At 58.7% G+C, this 12,698-nt stretch overlaps 2 protein-coding genes across 5 annotated transcripts in view; both read left to right on the forward strand.

Annotated features, from left to right (window-relative positions):
* TMEM63B (transmembrane protein 63B) overlaps nucleotides 1-4,731 on the forward strand; it is a 95,299-nt gene extending 90,568 nt beyond the window's left edge. For all 3 annotated transcript variants that reach the window (XM_045009129.1, XM_045009131.1, XM_045009130.1), the window contains 2 exons: nucleotides 172-252; nucleotides 2,064-4,731. In XM_045009129.1, the coding sequence (XP_044865064.1) occupies nucleotides 172-252; nucleotides 2,064-2,231 (249 nt within the window). In that variant the 3' untranslated portion in view covers nucleotides 2,232-4,731. The remainder of the gene's footprint in view (nucleotides 1-171; nucleotides 253-2,063) is intronic.
* Nucleotides 4,732-10,532: 5,801 nt separating this feature from the next.
* Nucleotides 10,533-12,698, forward strand: part of CAPN11 (calpain 11) — a 31,424-nt gene continuing 29,258 nt past the window's right edge. The window contains exon 1 of one of the 2 annotated variants that reach the window (XM_045009661.1): nucleotides 10,533-10,709. The gene's annotated coding sequence lies outside the window, so the exon portion shown is untranslated. Of the gene's footprint in view, nucleotides 10,710-10,739; nucleotides 10,896-12,698 lie in introns of those variants that run through there. The other variant, XM_045009662.1, reaches the window with a different exon arrangement.

Raw genomic sequence — 12,698 nt, forward strand, 5'->3', positions numbered from 1 at the left:
CTCGTGGGGCTGCCCCTGAGCTAGGCGCTCAGCCCCCCGCAGCCCAGCCATCGCTTGTGCGCTCAGGTTCCCTGGTCAGATAAGGCTCCCAGGGAAGGCTTGACGGGGTCAGTGGACCAGCTGCCCCGCCATCTCCATGCCATGTCTCCATTTCACTCTGTTGACCTCTAGATTGACCACACGGAGGTGGACGCCGTGGACGGGAGAGTGAACGGGCAACCTGCCGCCGTGCCGCCGGCTCCCAAATCCGCTGTGAGTCGCCAGCTCTCCCGCTGCCCTGCGTCTCTCGGTTTAGGACAGGGGAAGGGGGCTGCACATGTCTCTTCCTGTCTGAGGGCCTCACTCCGGGCCTGGCCCAGCCGGCATCCGCGGGGTGCAGGCGGGGCTCAGAAGAGAATGCCCTTCCGCATGTCCCTCGCCCAGCTGAGATGAGGAATTGCACTGTCCGTCTCCTCCCTCCCCCCCTTGCGCCCCTGATGCTGTTTGTTCACTTTTTGCCTCTCTCTCAGCTGGGACAATGAAACCAGACTGGTCAGTTCCCCTTTTTGTTTCACTTTCTGGCTCTCGCCCATCAGTGCACGTTGCAAACGCTGCAGGGCCGGAATGCCACATCCCAGCACCAGCTGTTTTCATTGCAATCTGATGGAATGAAAACACTTTGGGGTAACCCCTCCCACTCCTGCCCAGCTCTCTGGGGTTTGGAGTCCCTGAGGGTGCCCCTTTAAATCTCTCCTGAGCAAACCGGCTCTGGTACAATCAAGTTATTTCCAAGGCCAGATACTCTGCTACAGCTAAGATCTGCCGGGGGTGGGGGGAGGAGCCTCAAGGAGCTGGTTACATCTGCCTGACTCTGCCCTCATCTCCATTGTAAGTTAGAGCCACCTGGGGGCTGCTCTGACCTGTGACAGCTGGCAGTGATCTCCAAGAGGGCATTTGCCAGCTGGGGATAGCTGGACTGCAACACATCCCAGCCATGCCCTTCATTCCCTCATCTCCTATATCAGGGCTCTCTGCGCCTCCTACAGGAGCTGGCTACACCAGTCCTGTAGCCGCTGGGGACTTCCCCATGCCAGGGGGCTCTGAATGGCACAAAGGGGACAAGGAAGTGGGCCTGTGAATCCTTTGCATCGTCGAGATTTGTCCTGAGAGCAAACAGTGTGTGACTAGTAAAGGAAGGGCTGGATTCCCCTCCAGCAGTGTGACTCCACTGACTCCTGATTCACCCCAGTGTACGGGGGAGGCCTGATGAGGCCTCATCGGAATGGCTGCGTGCATGTGTAGAGGCCGCTGCGGCTAACATGGCCTTGTCACCATTTCCCAAGCCCACGCAGTCTTGCTGCCATGCGCTCTCCAGTTACCAAGGGCCCTGTCTGGTAAAGTTCTGCAGTGACATGGCTGATCTGCAGATTGGGGAAGGGCGGGAGGGCAGAATTCTGACTGCTCCCATTGGCCCTGCAGCCAGACAGGTGTCCGTACAGGTAAACAAGGCCCTGTGCTGAACTCCAGCTACCTGATGGGGTGGTTTTGTCCCTCCGGGTTAGATCCCCTGCCACTCCTCATCCCCACAGCAGAGAAGCTTTTTTTCCAAAGGGCCTCCATATGTGAGTGCCCAGCTTGACCCATCTTAGAGGGGTTGATTGCCAGGAAGTGCTGGGCACCTGTCTTCTGGGGGAGCAGAAATCAGACCGCTTTAATATCAGGCCCTCCAGTCTTGTAGGAGCCCTGACCGCCACCATTCCCAATTCTCCCACCCCTGGCTCTCTGGAGGGTTCAGATGTTTCCCGAGGTCTGGGGGTTACCTGTAATGGGACATCAAGAGCTGCACCCCGGGCCCTGCTGCTAGCATTTCCCATCCAAGTGGCGTCCCTGAAATCATCCAGCTCCTCTCTGTGCCCCCGTGCCATGCTGAAACCTGTGCATTCCATGCAGTAGGAGTTCCTTTCAGCCCCAGCATGCCCTGCACTCAGCCTCCCGTCTGCATGGCGCTTACCCACCCTACTGCGCTGCTGTGGCTTTCCAGCAGCCTGCACAGAGCTAACCGGTCTCTTGTCTCCTCTCCACAGCAAAAGTACATCGCCCAAGTGCTGCAGGATTCCTCTCCAGAGGGTGATGCGGCCGAGTCCGAGGAGCAGGGGTCCCAGGACGAAGAGCTCATCAACCCGGACGGCATGAACGACACGGATTTCCAGTCGTGTGAGGACAGCCTGATAGAGAACGAGATCCACCAGTAGCGACCCCAGAGGGCAGTTGGGGCAGGGCGGTCCCGGGAGCCAGGGCGGCCGCTACGAACAGAGAGAGAACCAAATGGAGCCGGGAGCGTGGCACGGAGGATGCCAGCCCCTGCCCCCTCCCACCTGCCCGGGCCGCTGCCCTAACGCTCATTCCAAGGGTGGGAAGGGGCCGTGCATCAAGTTCTCCATTCCCTGCTTCCACCCCTGCCCTGCTCCCTCTCACTCCCGTCTCGGTGGGTGAGAAGGGACCTGCTCTTACTAGTTACCTTCTCTAACACTTACTGAGACCATGAGACCCCGGGAAGGGGGAAGGAAGAGGAGGAGGAAGATGACTTTGACCCTTGCTGCTCCCATTCTGGGGGGAAGAGGACCCAGGGACAGCAGAAGCCTGGATGCTTTGAGGCAGCAAATGTTGGGGGGAATCTCCGGTCTCCAGTGGCCTCCTCTCTGCCCCCCATATCTGGAATCTTGAACACTAATAATTTATTAGATTTAAAAGAAAAAAAGCTTTAATCAAGGTATTGCAACCCCAGCTAGTAGCGGGCGGCTGGGAGCCCGGCAGCCAGCACTGGTCCTAGCTGCAGGGGGAGCAGTGCCCTTGCGCTGCGCTGCCCTTTGCCCTGTGGCTGTGTCGCACACACGCATGTGCATCGGTGTGTGGGTGCCCTTCCCCAGCCCCTGGCTCTGTGGGACGTGAGGGCCACGGTCTGGTTTGGGGGAAGTGTAACAACCTGGGCCTGCTCCTGCTCTTCCCCCCACACAGCCCAGTGCTGGTGGCAGCACCCAGCCGAGTGCGGGGAGCGGGTGTCGCCCAGTGAAAACCGCGCTGGCTCAGCAATGGCTGGAGAGCACATCCGGATGGCGAGGATGGTGGGAGGACCCCTCGCAGGGCGAGGGGAGCGTAGGGGCTAGCACGGGCGCGTATCCTATCCAGCCCGCACGGCCTTTTCACGTCTGGTAGCTGGAGCCCAGCCAGGCCATGGTGGGAGCTCACCATGGGGCATGTGGCATTGTTTTAAGTGGCGTTATTTTGTACATTTTACCCCCCCCCTTTAAAATAAAAAACTGACACCCAGCTGCCGCCACCCCCCATGCTGTCCTGTGTCTGCGCAGCGGGGCCAGCAAGGGGGAGGACTGGGGTCAGCTTTCCCTGACTGCTGTGGAGTGGCGCTGGGCACTGAGCCAGCTACCAACAGGCGCTGGGGCTGACCCTGATTCCCTGGCCCAGGTACACAGCCCTGGCTGACCCCTCTTGTGTGTTTGGTTCCTGCCAGCATAGGGCTGCGGCTCCCCGTCCCCATTGCTCAGGCAGTGTGAGAAGCAGCCTCTGCCATCCCACCGCCCCCAGCCCCTGGGAGAGTTGGATCCCTCTTGTGAACTTGGTCCCATGGGTGAGTGTAACATGCTGCTGTGGGACTCTCATGGGACATCACTGCCTGCTGAGCGTATTTCTAACCCTGCCCCCTCCGACCCTTAGCACCACACCCATGCTAGGCTGGATTTGCACAGGGGGCTGCGTGCCAAGCAGAGTGAGCAGCAGGAGCACAAAATAAACCTCCCTGATGGTGAGCTGTATTTATTTTCCCTTGCCTCCCTCACCCTGCTGCTCTGTTCATTGGCCACTGCCGGCCACAGCCCTGACTGCACACCCTACGTGGACACTGCTCCAATTAACTGCAGCCAGAGCAGCGCTTGGAACCCAGTGGGTGTATCGGAACCAGTCGGAGCTGGCTCCCGGGAGGGCAGTAATAAATCTGCCTTGGTCCTTTGCTAGCAACTTCCAGCCAGGAGCTCAAAGCACTTTATAGACCCTAAAGAGTCAAGTCTCAGCCTTCCCCATCTCTGCTCCCAAGAGGGCAGTCAAAATCGTCATCCCCATGGTACAGATGGGGAAACTGAGGCACAGCAGGGAAGAGACTTGCCCAAGGTCACACAGCAAGTCCAAGGCAGTTTGGAACCGAGACCGGATGTCCTTCCTTTACCCTGCCCCTCTAATAGGAATGCCAGAGTCAGAGGCAATAGCAGGACTTGCTCCTTGATGTGAGAAGACAAAGTGATGAAGGGCTCAGACACTGGCTCATTCTTAGCAGCTAGCTGATGGCTGGAGCATGTTCTTCTGTAGCAGTGGCTGTGAGAGGGTGGGCCCGGTGGGTTCCCCGGGCAGACTTCCCCTCCCCTCCCCTCTAGAGCTCCCTGTTGAAATGCACATTGTTTAATTTTGATTGATTTCCCCCAGGACAGGCTAGAAATGAAGCACAGGGCTCTAAGTGCTTGTGTCCAGACTAAGGAGCAGGGGGGATGCTGGCCCCTTGGCTGCCTATTCCCATCTGCACCACCCCCTTCACCCCGGTGTGGCGGGCAGGCTGCGGTTGCTCTGTATGTGCGGCTGTTGGGCGCGGTCCCGGGGCACTGCCTGGGGGGGAGCTGTATTCTAACTGGCACCGTGTCTGTGTCGAGCTGTGTATAATACCCTGTATATATTTGTGTAAAAAAGAAAAAATGGAACTTATCAGATTGCCAGCCTCTCTGTGTTGAATGGGTTTGAGCTGGCGGATGCAGAGCCACAGGCACCAATGGAGGGATGGCGGGTTCTGCCTGGAGCCTAACCCCAGAGCTTCAGGTACTACGTGTGGGGAGAGCAGTGCCCAGATCCTTGGGCACTGTGTGTGAGGTAGGCCATGCCTGGAGCCTAACCCCAGAGCCTCAGGTACTGTGGGGAGGGGACTTCTGCCTGGAGTCGGAACCCAGTGCTTCAGGCAGGGGGAGGGCGGGTGGGCTCTGCCTGGGGCTGGCACCCAAAGCCATGGGTACCATGCGGGGGGGGGGGGGAGGCTCTGCCTGGAGCTGGGAGCTGGACCTCAGGCACCATTGGGGGTGGGGGGCTCTGCCCAGCCTGGAACACAACCCTTTCCCCATGGTTAGTGTGCTGACAGGCCTGGAGCCACACGTGTTCCAGGCCCCCTAACCATCTTCCTCTCTGCATCCAGGATAGACTCAGACTCACCTGCCCAGAACCCAGCCTGGGCTCCTGGTTGCCACACACTGAGTCCCGCCCCGCCTCGCCCGAGGTGCTGCCTGCTGCTTCACTCAAGCCCACTCTGCCTGTTAGCTCCCATAGGGCCTTTTGCCCGAGAGCACACAGGTGTGGGGTGGCATTTGCCCCTACGCCCCCCCCCACTAGTGGCAGAGACTGGAAGCAGCCCTTGTAAGCTTCAACAGCCCCAAGGTGGGGCCTGTAGTGAGAGCCCTTTGGTGGCAGCGTGTGACGGGGTCCTTTCTTTCTGCCTGAGTTAGGAGGGCTTGCTGGTGGGGTAACAGTCCAATAACCAATGGTGCGGGGGGCACCTCCCAGCCTCAGCTCCTAGGCCTCCTCTCTAGCTGTGGTCTGGCTCCAATATCTCGGCCTTTCCTGTAGGGAGACAGAAGGGAACTAAGGTCTCTGGGGAATGTGGTGTGCATGGCTGGTGTCTGTGTTACCCACTCTGTGTGTGTGCTCTCAACAGCCCAGTGTCTCCTCTCTGGCTATAGAGGGAGGGTGGCTATTGTTGCTTTTCCGTGCTCCCTCAGCCCCCACCCAATGCCTGTGCTGCCCCTTAGGCTTGGAAGCACCTGGCCCACCTGCACACACATGCCAGGTGTATGGCAAGGGGGAGTGGGTCTTCTTCCAACCCACCACACACAGTCCCACCTGGCAGGCAGGGCCCAGCTGAAGCTTCCTTACCTCTAAGAATATTTGAATCAGACACCACCCCCCACCCATCCCCTCTGCTCTTCAGTTTCACGTTCTTGCTGCATCCCCTGACACGTCCCCTCCCTGCGCTGCCCAAAGGACCCCCAGGCCCACCCCTGCATGCCCCCAAGAGCAACGCTTGGCACTTCCAGACCACGTCACTAGTTCAAAGCGCTGCCAGTGCCCAGGGGAGCAGCCTCTCATGGCTGAAGCAGTTGGGAGCCTGACATACTGCAGCAAAGCAATAGAGTGTTCAGTGGGGAAATCAGCCGGTGTGGGGAGCCCAGTGTGTCTGGGTGAGCTGCAGTTCCCTCTCTGTGCCCAGGACAGACTATTGCTCTTTTATAGCGGCGGGTCCCAGCCTCTGCTCTGCAGAGAGCTGTCAGGTCGCTTGGGGCTAGCGCCTCCTTGTCTCCAGCTGGTTCTACCAATCTCCAGTCTCTTCATTGCAAACGAAACCCTGTCAAAGCAGATGGAAAGAACAAGGAGCCAGTCTGACTGCCTCTTTGGGGCCTGCTGCTATGCAGGAAAGAGGTGCCACTCCCAGGGACCAGAGCCACCAGGAGGAGAGCACTGTGCAGGGGAGAAGAGAGTGATGCAGCTGGGCAGCACGGCGTGGAGCAGAGGAGTCTGGCGGGTCAGCCCTTTCAGGTGAGTAGGAGAGAAGGGAGCCAAGTCCTAGGCAGACACGTGCCAGGGAGACGGGGGGCCAGCACAGGTTGGGGAGGGGGGGATGAAGAGCAAAGAGAAGCAGGGTAAGGTTTGTTTTCAGAACCCCAACTGCATGATAAACTATTAAAGAACAGCAGCCCCTTCTGATGGCACGTATCCCAGGGAGCTTAGTGACTCCAGGGATGCAATGCAGAGGTTGGAGGGGAGCTGCATCCTGGGTGATGGTGACTGGCAGGGCATGAGTGCAAATGGGGTGGAGGGGCCCACAAAACATTCTTCCATCGATATATGGCCCATGCTGTGAATACGCTTGGGCGGCCCTGGGCTCCTGGGGCAGGGGCAGTCACACACGGGGCAGGAGCCAAGGCTCCTCAGCAGGCCCCGGGGAGGGCTGGGTTCAGCAATGCCGGCTCCTGGCAGCAGAGGGTGCTCACGGAGCAATCATTGGCTGGTTTGCTCTAGCTAGGTCGATGGCAGGGGCCGGGTTCCCCTTTGCTGGGGGCTGCCTGGCTGCTTTGCTCTAGCCTGGCAGCCTGGGCAGGACTCAGACACTCCTGGCAAACGTCCCTCCTGGGCACGAGCGGATCCAGGCCCTGCTCTGGGTGTGGTGCCAGGCATCGCTGAGGCCTGACTCACGCAGCGGGCTGTGGCTCCAGAGACTGTCACTAGAATAAGAGGAGGAGAGGGCTGGGCTCTTAAAGGCACAGGGGCCTTTCTGTCCCTGCTTGGGCCATGAGGCACCGTCTGCCAGGGCAGGCCTGCTCACCAGCTGCACCTCTCCACTAAGGTGCTGGGCCTGCTCCTGCTCCCCTAGAATCAGTGCCCAGACTGTCATTGACTTTGGCAGGAGCCGGAGCAGGTCCTCTGGGAAGGGGGGTTTGGGGCCCAGGGGGATACCCAAGGCAGGGAACTCAAAGCAAGGTCCCTAGTAGCTGTAGATTAACAGCGGAAACACCAGCCCCAGAAAGGAGTTGACAGGGCAGTTCCAGAGGGACAGGGAGTCTGGGGGCGAGGGATGTAGATTTCTCCAGCTTCCCCTGTAAGTCACTGACTATGCCCCCTACCCACTGCTTGTTTCCACTTGTAATGGTCCCATTGGAGCCCTTGTGGCTCCCACCTCCTGAGTCTGAGATAAGGCAGGGTCTAGAGCTAATGGACAATTCAGCAAGCGCTTTTCTGTACTGAAACCAGAAGGAATGAGTCCATCACCCAGCTCCTGAGGTGCTTTTGAGCCCCACATCAAGCCTGAGGCCTTGATGGGCTCACTGAGCAGCTCTGCCCACCCAGAGGCTGCACAACACATGCAGTGAATGCACAGTTCTCGTCAGCTGCCTTTGCATCTCTTCTCAGGGTCAGAGGTCCCAGCACCCCTGCCTCTCTCCTCCAAGGGCTCAGTAACCCATCTCGCGCCCACCTGTGCTGTGCCCGCTGTCTCTACAGCTGAGCTACCCCATGTCTGTCCCCTGGCTGGTGAATAGGGCTGAAAGGATATGCCACTAGCTCTTTCCCTCAGCCAGGGTGGATTTTCTCTCTGACCTGGCAGCACTGCCTCCAGCAGAACTGGGAGTGGTTCTGCAGCTCCATTGGGCTTGGCCTGTTCTTTCCTAGCTTCGTCTGTTTGACCCAGTCCACGGGGCAAAGGACCCTGTTCTCTGGTTCCCGGCTTCTTGTGCATCCCACAAAAGGCTGCTGGGTATTTTGGAGCTAGCCCAGGACCAGTGGGTGACACCTAGGACAGGAGGGGTCCCAGCAGGGTGTTCTATTAATGCAGCCAGCTGGCTGGAGATTCTTAGGGGCAGGGACTGCCAGGCTCTGACCCCAATGCTGTTCCCTTGGAGCTAATGGCAAAATCTCCCACTGACCTCAGTGGAAGTAGGCTGAGGCAGGAAGGGGTGAAAGCAAAGATCCTCAGCCAAATCTAACCTGCTCTAAGTATGCAACCTCACTGGGGTTGGGACCTCTTTACAGCAGGGCTGTATCTTCCCAGTCTTCTTCTCTCTCTCTCTCTCTCTCTCTCAGCCCCTGGGGCATTTTCCTTCCTGCAGCTAGATCTAGTTAGTACCTGGCCATCATTGCCTGCTTTAGCCTGTCAGCAACATGATACGCCCTGGTCATACCACCAAGGCAAACCTGTCCTCCAGGGCAAACCTGTCCCTTCCCCCTCCCCCCCCCACCCCCCAGACTCCTGCCTTTCCTGTGCCTAGGGAAAATAAACAAAGCAGCAGCTCAGGTGAGCTTAAAACAAACACTGAGCCAGAGCTTCTTTTGCCAGGACCCACCCAGCCACATTCACTACACGGTCACCCAGCGCAGCATGCGCAACATCCCCTTGTGTGCTTGCCCAGCACTGCGCAGGCAATGCCAGGTGCAGGTACCCCTCCCCCCCGCCCATGCATTTGCCCTGCACATACAGTGCCATGCCCAGTGTCCTGCATGCTCACTCAGCACTCTTGCCTGTGTGTGTAACACACACACACCAGTGCATGTGCGCCTGCTCAGGACACACTACCGTGCAGTCCCTTGCACTCACCTGTATACCCATACAGTCCTATAAAGCTATACATGCAGCATACACCTGTATAGCCAAACTCACTGTACAGACCCCCACATGCGTGCAATGACACACACACATCCAGGCCCCTGTGTGCAGCACACCCTTCCCTCCCACGGGCTGTGACAATGGGTATTACCGAAGGGGTGGGGGGGAACGACAGTGGCATCTTGAGGGAGAACGCTATCAGGTATTTCATTTCAGTGCATTAACTCCTAGTCTGCGCTGCAGGGGATCTGGTCCCATTGAGGGGCATTAAGCGCTGTGGGTGGGCTGCCGTCTGAGGTAGGGATCCCCTGTCCCTGGAGACATGGGCAATGCCCTTCCCAGTGCCCCAGGGAGGGGATGCTGTCCGGATCACTGCCCTTCATGCAGCACATCCAGGGCAGTTCTCAGAAAAGTGCCTGGAGTGGCTGGAGTTTCCCTGTGAACAGCTGGGAAGGATCCGTTTGGCTTAAGGCTGCTCGTGAGGAGCAGGACCTCTTGGTGTTGGGGAAGCAAGGCCCAGCCCCAGGACATCCCAGGCTGTGTGAGAGGAGTGTCCTGCCATTGGAGAACGAGCAAAACACACAGCCCGGCTGCAAGAGGCATAAGTGATCGTGGTGAGAGAGCCCTCCTCATTGGGAAGGAAGAAGGCAGCAAGTTCCAGTGGCCTGCACATGGGAATAGGAGCCAGGCTTATATTCCTGATTCTGCTACGGATGTTTGTCACCTTCTGCCTCAGTTTCCCCATCTGGAACATGGGAGGATGATCCTGAGCGCTCTAAAGTGGTGAGAGTGTGAGGTTAATTAATGTCTGCAAAGTGCTGTGTGCTTGGCATGCAGGCTAGGAAGGCTGGGTAGTGTTTTGTGTGCCCTCTGCTGGATGGAATCAGAACTACTCAAGTGTGTGTCACAGACCCTATACTATTAATGGAGGTTCTCCTTCACTCAGTGGTTAGATCCTCCACTTTTGGACCCAGGCAGGCCTGAGCCTCTGCCTCAGCCCATGGTGGGAGCCAGGCTCTGAGCCTTCTGCTGACCCCAGGGTCAGCCCCTCTGGATCCATCACTGTGCAGGCGCCTTGCTTTCGGAGTGAGGATCCCTTTGGCTGGCGTCTCGGAGAGCTGAGGCTATTAGTGCAGCCTTCTCACCCCTTGTAACATGCCCTGACGCAGCTGAAGGGCGGTGCAGGATCTGCAGCCTGGCACACGGGGCTGGGTGAAACCCAGTTAGGGAGGAAATCCTGAAGTGGGGCGGGGAAGGGGAGGCCCGGGCTTCTCCAGGGCAGGGAGTCAGACAGCAGCTGCTGTGCCTTTAATTTCTCTGCTCATACTGCTCCCCCGCTCCCTACACACACACACACACACACACACACAATCTGAGCTGCATGCTCGGCACATCCTGCCACCAGGCCAAACCCCACCTTTCCTCTGTGCAGAGCCAGCAGCGGAGCTAGCGAGCCGGGGCGAGGGAGGCTCCCAGCACCAGCGCGGAGCCAGGGAAGAGAAGAGAGGGAAGGGCCCCCCTGGGAGCAGCCCACACAGTAAGTCTCTCTGCACTTCTCAGCCCCTCCGGCCACGCTGGGATCCGATTAACAGCTCAGCTACTAGAGGCTGCTAATTTTAGGGCCTGCCTGGGAGGGAGGGGCTGGTGGCAGGGACCCTTCCTGGCTGGGCACTCGTTCTTCCTGGCTGTGACAACTGCTTCTGTGTCTCAGGGAAATGATCAGGTGAGTTAGGGCCGTGGCACTGGGCTCCCCCCACCCCACCCAGATCTCTGAAACTCTTGCGGGGGCTCACAGGGCTCTGGCTAGACGTCTGTGCTCCAGGCCTGGGGATCCCCTCCCTTAGCAAGAGTGGGAAGAAGGGGAACTCCCCCCCCCTTTGCCCCTGGGAGGGCAGCAGTGGCATTTTCTCTTCCCCCGCCCGCCCTGTGAGTCTCTAGGGCATGTGCAAGGGGAAGCGGCTCTGGGCTGAAGCCAGCTGCTGTGCTGCACCCGGTGCCTGTGAGCCACACAGGGACGGCAGAGGATGTGGGTGCTCAACCTGAGACCTGCCTGGGGCCCTGGGCTGGGGATGGGTTGTTAACTGGATTGTTGTTCCTGCTCTGGAGTTGGGCCCCCTAGCGCTGCTCAGCGATGCCCTGGGCGTGCCCGCCTTGTGCATTGCGGGGCTACCAGCCTAGGGGAAATCCCAGGGGGCTCTTTCTTCCACCCCTCACCCACGCTTCCTAACTGGCAGTACTGCACTTCCCCAATGCACCCTGTCTGGAGAGGAGCCTCTCGGTGGGGCCTGGGGAGGATCCTGCCATTCTGAACTGAGAGGTTGCTGAGAAATAAGGTCCCTGGCTCTGGCAGCAGTTGTGCTGCAGCAGTGGGGGCCCTGTTAGTGCCTCGATAGAGGAGGCTGCAGCCCGCTGTCCCTGTGGGGCTCGGGGTCTACGGTTGATCAGGGCTGGGGGCTATGTGAGAGCCGGGGGAGGCTGTGCGTGAGAGTGGCCGTTTGTTTCTTGGCTCCCATTCCCGTCTGTTTACAGGAAATAGCTTTCCTGCTCCAAGGCTCTGTACTGGGCCCAGCACCCTGTGGAACGATCTCCCCCTGCTCAGGCACCTCTGAAGATAGCACCTTTCCATTTGCTCAGCTGAGGTGTGAGACTGGCCCTGGCGGCATTGTGGTTACTATAGATCCCAGGGCATGTTTCCATGGAATTGATATGAACTCCCTTGGCCTGGCCAGATCCCAGCCTGGGTAACTGCACTGTGCCTTCCCCTAGTCCTGCTGTTTCATGTGAGTCCCTGCCTTGAGCTCCTGTGTGTAGTGTTGCTATCTGGTGTGTTCCACCCCAGAAGTGGCTGCACTTCGGTGCTGGGTGACTGTGTATTATATGTAGTTTGGGATTGGGGTGTGGCATTCCTTGGGCTGGTGGGAGAGAAAGTGCTATGCGAGCCTTGGTAACTCTTTATGTTTTGCTGGGTGTGGTGGCCCAGGTGGGTCCAGGCCTGGTTTGAACTAGACACAGTTCCTGGGCTCTTCTGTGTGGTCTGAGCAGCCATCCCGGGATGCTGGGCTCTTTATGGAGTGAGGAGGGCTCAGCCACGCACAGCAGTAAGTCCAGCCTTGAGGCTGCTTGTCCTGTTTCCTTTAACTTTCTAGTCCTGGTGTGTGTGTGGGGGGGAGGGGGTTACCCCCTTCTCCAGTGGTGCAGGCCTGTGCTGTGATGTCATTACTGCAGAGATGCGGTGCCCTCCCAGCTCAGGCAGGGATGGTAAGCAGGGTGCTTGTCGTGTTGCAACAGGCTCTTGATGCAAATCTCGTGGGTTGGCATGGAGCCAGGTTTGTCCTAGATGCTTTGTACATGCTCTGCTGCATCGAGTGCTACCCACCTCCAGCCAGCCGTGGGAGGCTGCTGCAGGAAACAAGGCCTGCAGCCACTCCGCACCTGGTAGGCAGCGCCCTGCAAGCCCAACGGTTTCAGTCCTGGGTGACCAGGTCAGCTCCTCAAGGAGCCTCCCTGAAATGCCTGGGGACCAGCA

This window comes from Mauremys mutica, chromosome 3 (genome assembly GCF_020497125.1).
Source record: "Mauremys mutica isolate MM-2020 ecotype Southern chromosome 3, ASM2049712v1, whole genome shotgun sequence".
NCBI lineage: Eukaryota > Metazoa > Chordata > Testudines > Geoemydidae > Mauremys > Mauremys mutica.